We start from the raw sequence: 4,479 nt of genomic DNA, 5'->3' as shown, positions 1-4,479 counted from the left end.
CAACAAAATGAGTGATGTCTTTAACTCATTTTTGCAGTAAAATACAAATTAGAAAAACACATTAAATACTATATTATTCAAGAATCCCTCATTGATCTGCCTTCCCAAAGGCACCTACAGTCATCATAGAGAAGTAATGAAGTGATTAAATTCCTTTGTTAAATTTTTATTTGACTGTTTTCTGGTGGTGAGTGTAATTTCTTCTGTAAAATGTATACAAAAATATCCAGACAATCTATTTTTATTTTTTATGATTATAAGGAAAATTTTGTTAAAACTGTTTTAACTTGCATAAACAATAGGAAGGCTCTGAGATGATCAGGTTTTTTTTTTTTTAATTTTTTTTATTTGACAGGCAGAGTTACAGACAGTGAGAGAGAGAGAGAGACAGAGAGAAAGGTCTTCCTTCTGCTGGTTCACTCCCCAAGTGGCCGCAACAGCTGGAGCTGCACCGATCCGAAGTCAGGAGCCAGGTTCTTCCTCCCGGTCTCCCATGTGGGTGCAGGGGCCCAAGCATTTGGGCCATCCTCCACTGCTTTCCTAGGCCATAGCAGAGAACTGGACTAGAAGAGGAGAAACCGGGACTAGAACTGGTGTCCATATGGGATGCCGGCCCCAAGATAATCAGTTTTTAACTTTGAGAAGAGGGCGCACCCAGATAACTCTAAATATTGAATTAAAGCTATGGATCCTCTTCCCAGACAAATGTAAATATATGCAAATACATAAAATTTAGGTACCTATGGGGCTTATAGATTTTCTGAAAACCATCCTTAGATTTCCTAGGTAACTATGGGCCCTTAGGTTGTGATCTTACAGATAGGACGTTCTTACAAAATGATGATGATGTTGATCAGGATAAATAAAGAATAATGTGGATTGTTATTAGGCATGATATAGAATCAAGACATTTTACCAGAAAGAAAAAGGATAGATTGGATGATTTTGGAGTTCTTTAGCGGTTCCAGAATTCAGTTCTTTGGAGAAGTCCATGATGGTGATGGAGAGAAAAGTACAACGGAGACTGTTGAGACTTAACACTGATTACTGAGTCTCTTCACTTTCACCTTCCTGTCTTCTTATGGAAAGTCTTAGCAAGTGAAAGATTTCCGAAAGATTCCATTGCTATCTTTCTAAACATATCTTTTAAGGCTTCCTGGACACCCTCATTGCGCAAGGCATAGATGAATGGATTTAGCAGTGGTGTCACGAATGTGGTTATCACCGTCACTGACCAGTTGGATTCCACAGAGCCGCTCTGGGAGGGCCGCACATAGAGAAAAATGGCACTTCCATAGAAGAGGGTCACCACCATCAGGTGGGAGGTGCAGGTTGAGAAGGCCTTCTGGCGGCCTGAGACAGAGGGGATGCGCAGAACAGCCCGGATTATGTGGCCATAGGACGCAGCTGTGGTCACCAACGAGGATACAATGACGAGAGAGGCCAGGGCAAAATCTGTCTTCTCCAGTTTCTCGGTGCTTGTGCATGCCAGACGGAGCAGAGGGCCGCTGTCACAGAAAAAATGCTGCACCACAGCACTCTGTTTGCAGAAAGGAAGCAAGGCCACAGCCACGGTGGGACCGAGCACAGGGAGGAGGCCCCCCATCCAGCAGGCCAAAGCCACACGAAAACACACAGCCCCACTCATGAGCAAGGGGTAGCGCAGAGGGTGACAGATGGCCAGGTAGCGGTCCACAGACATAACAGCCAACAGCAGGAACTCAGAGGCCCCAAGACAGAAGTAGAAATAGAATTGGGTAACACATGCAGCAAAGGAAATCGTGTATTGTCTTGAGAGGAAATTGTTCAGCATCTTAGGAATGATGACAGAAGTGAGTAAAATCTCTAGGCAGGACAGGTTACCCAGGAAGAAGTACATGGGGGTCTGCAGGCGAGTATCAACTCCCACCACACCCACGATCAATACGTTGCCTGTCAGAGTCAGCAGGTAGACAAGAAGAAACACAGAAAACAGTTCCACTCTTGTGCCATTGAGATTTGGGAAGCCTGCCAGGATGAATTCTGTCGCACTATTACTCTGGTTACAGCCAAGAACCATTTTCTTTTCCACCTGTGTGACAATATGAACATGATCACGGAGAAAGCAGCTTCTCTCTTCTATCCAGAAACTTCTTCTATCATAACATGGCACAAGTAGCCCCACTTTCTCCAGCTGCACATCTTGTTAGGATCTGAAGCACCTGAGGTCATCATGTGAGCAAATTTATGTTTGCAAAGACTAGTCCTACTAATTGTAATTTTTTAATTTAATTTAATTTGAGAGAGAGACAAACACAGAGAGAGCTTTCCCATTTACTGATTCACCTACCAAACGCCCACAACAGCTGGGGCTGAGTTAGACTGAAGCCAGGAGCTGAGAACTCATCCAGGTCTCCCATATGGGTGACAAGGGTCCACCCACTGAAGCCATCACCATGGCCTTCCCAAGGTGCACATTAGCAGGCAGTTGAATCTGAAGCCGTAGCAGGACTCAGTCCCAGGCATTTGACGCAAGTGTCTCAAGTGGCAGTTTAACTGTGCACCAAACACCAGCCCTTATGAAGCATAGCTAAAATTTAGAAGTAAAAAAGCCAGGAAAATAGATTTTTCAGATATCCTGTTTGTAGATCTTAACTAATCATACTCCATTACTACAATAATATGACTAAGAGCTGAGTTGGGCAAGAATACCAGAAAATTAATTTCTCATTCAACCAGGATCAGAAGTTGAGTCAGACTCTCTCTAGCTTTGAATTCCTGCATCTCTACTTCCTGGTTGAGTAACCTTGGAAAAGTTACTTAACCTCTCTGTTCCTTAATTTTGGAGTACAATAAGGAGCAGGTGAAACAATAGCAAAAAATTTAAGACTTTCCAGCACTCAACTAACAAATGATGCACACAAAAAAAACCTTGGGTTGTACGTTAGGATATGAGAATCTAGGCTTGACTTGCTACTACCCTTCAAGACTGTCAATGAATCCAGGCCATTAGTACACCTATTACCTGAAGTTACCCTTTTCATGGAGAATTTCACCAACAATCTAAGAGTCTAACTGAATTTAGATTTTCATTAAGTGCTTGAATTTTTAAAGCCAGTGTACTATGGGGAAAAAAAGAATAGGAATAAACCACATTGCTTCATTTGATCAATTGTTACTCTACTTTAGTGTCAATTCCAAGTGAAATATTCTGTGGAATGTTAAATTTTCCAGTCCAGGACAACTACCCTATTGAACTACCAATCCAAGGCCCTTTCCAAAATGTGGCCCCTGGTAGATGATTTGTCAGAGACAGAATTAAGAATTCCTGGCTGTGAAATGAGAAATGAAATTCTTACCCTTTGATTCAGGTCCTTCTAGTTCAGAAAACCAAACAACAAGTTAGAAAAGTCGAACTGATGATATTTAGAAACTTGTTTCTAAAAATGCCTCAGTTACCCAGGAGAATGCTGGTCTTCTCAGCCATGCAAAACCAAAGAATTGCTCTTAAGACCCTTGGTTCTCTGCCAACCTGCTTGTTGGCTAGGGTACCTCAACAGTCTTTGTTTCCTGCAAACATTAGGCTCTTAGAATTTCTCACCTGTGGGACCCACAAGTACAAGTAGGGGCATTTTTGTACCTTTTGTCTAGGGTAAAGCAGTTCCATGGTCTTTCTCATTAGAGATTCATTCAGTCTTTCTTCCATTCAGCTTCTCTAAAAAGTGCTTTTTTTTTTTTTTTTTGGTCAGTAAAGTCATTTAACTTTTGCTCTGCATTTAATACGTAAGACAGGTGGAATGCTGCAGGTACATGCAAGGTATTAAGAGGGGGACACAGAAAGGGAACCAAACTGAAGAAAAATAAATCATATCCTAGAGAAAAGTGATGCCTAAAATAAACACAAAAAAATTAGTATGGATTTAACAGGAGAAAAGGGAGGGTCTTCAATGAGAAACAGCAGCCTGTAAGCATAATACATTTGGGCTAAAGCACAGAACATATGGAGTGGAATGTAATGAGAATCACAGGTCTCTTTGTAGGGGACTAGTTCTGCCCCTTTGTTACTCCTTTTGAATATGCCCCATTGAACTGAACCTGTATCTTATGTGGCAGGATGATAAGTCCCAACCTTATAGAAGGAATGCCTATCAGCCCTTGTATGTCCTTGATATCTCCAGGAGGTGAGAATCATCATAAAGGATTTCTCTTTCCATTTGTGATTTAACATCCTACTCCATCCTGGAGTCCTTCCCATATGCTGTACTGTGCAGGGCCACCAAAAGCCTGAAAAGACTTAGCATTCTTACCTACAGTTCCTTTCACCTCTAATGGTTGAAAAAATGTTTAATTTGAAGCCATATCTTTATTTTTTTGCTGAGAGTTTTTATATACAAAGTCTCAGGTTTTTTTTCTTTTAGACCATATCCTCCCTGCATCCTGGTACTAGCCTGAACGCAGAGAAGTAGATGGCTGAAGAAGATAATGGTTTACAACCAATCT

General features: G+C 41.6%; 1 protein-coding gene across 1 annotated transcript; it reads right to left on the bottom strand.

Annotated features, from left to right (window-relative positions):
- Nucleotides 1–1,063: 1,063 nt before the first annotated feature.
- Nucleotides 1,064–2,059, bottom strand: OR6S1 (olfactory receptor family 6 subfamily S member 1). The gene has a single exon (XM_008269605.4). It carries the CDS (start codon nucleotides 2,057–2,059, stop codon nucleotides 1,064–1,066), a length of 996 nt encoding a protein of 331 aa, XP_008267827.1.
- Between the last annotated feature and the right edge of the window lie 2,420 nt (nucleotides 2,060–4,479).

Source organism: Oryctolagus cuniculus, chromosome 12, assembly GCF_051225735.1.
Source record: "Oryctolagus cuniculus isolate XC-2025 breed Fujian yellow rabbit chromosome 12, ASM5122573v1, whole genome shotgun sequence".
In the NCBI taxonomy this organism is placed as follows: Eukaryota; Metazoa; Chordata; class Mammalia; order Lagomorpha; family Leporidae; genus Oryctolagus; species Oryctolagus cuniculus.
This window is presented reverse-complemented; position numbering and strand designations above follow the sequence as displayed.

What these genes read in the sequence shown, in the direction of transcription:
- OR6S1 (XM_008269605.4), bottom strand. Translation starts at nt 2,059, where the DNA reads ATGGTTCTTGGCTGTAACCAGAGTAATAGTGCGACAGAATTCATCCTG.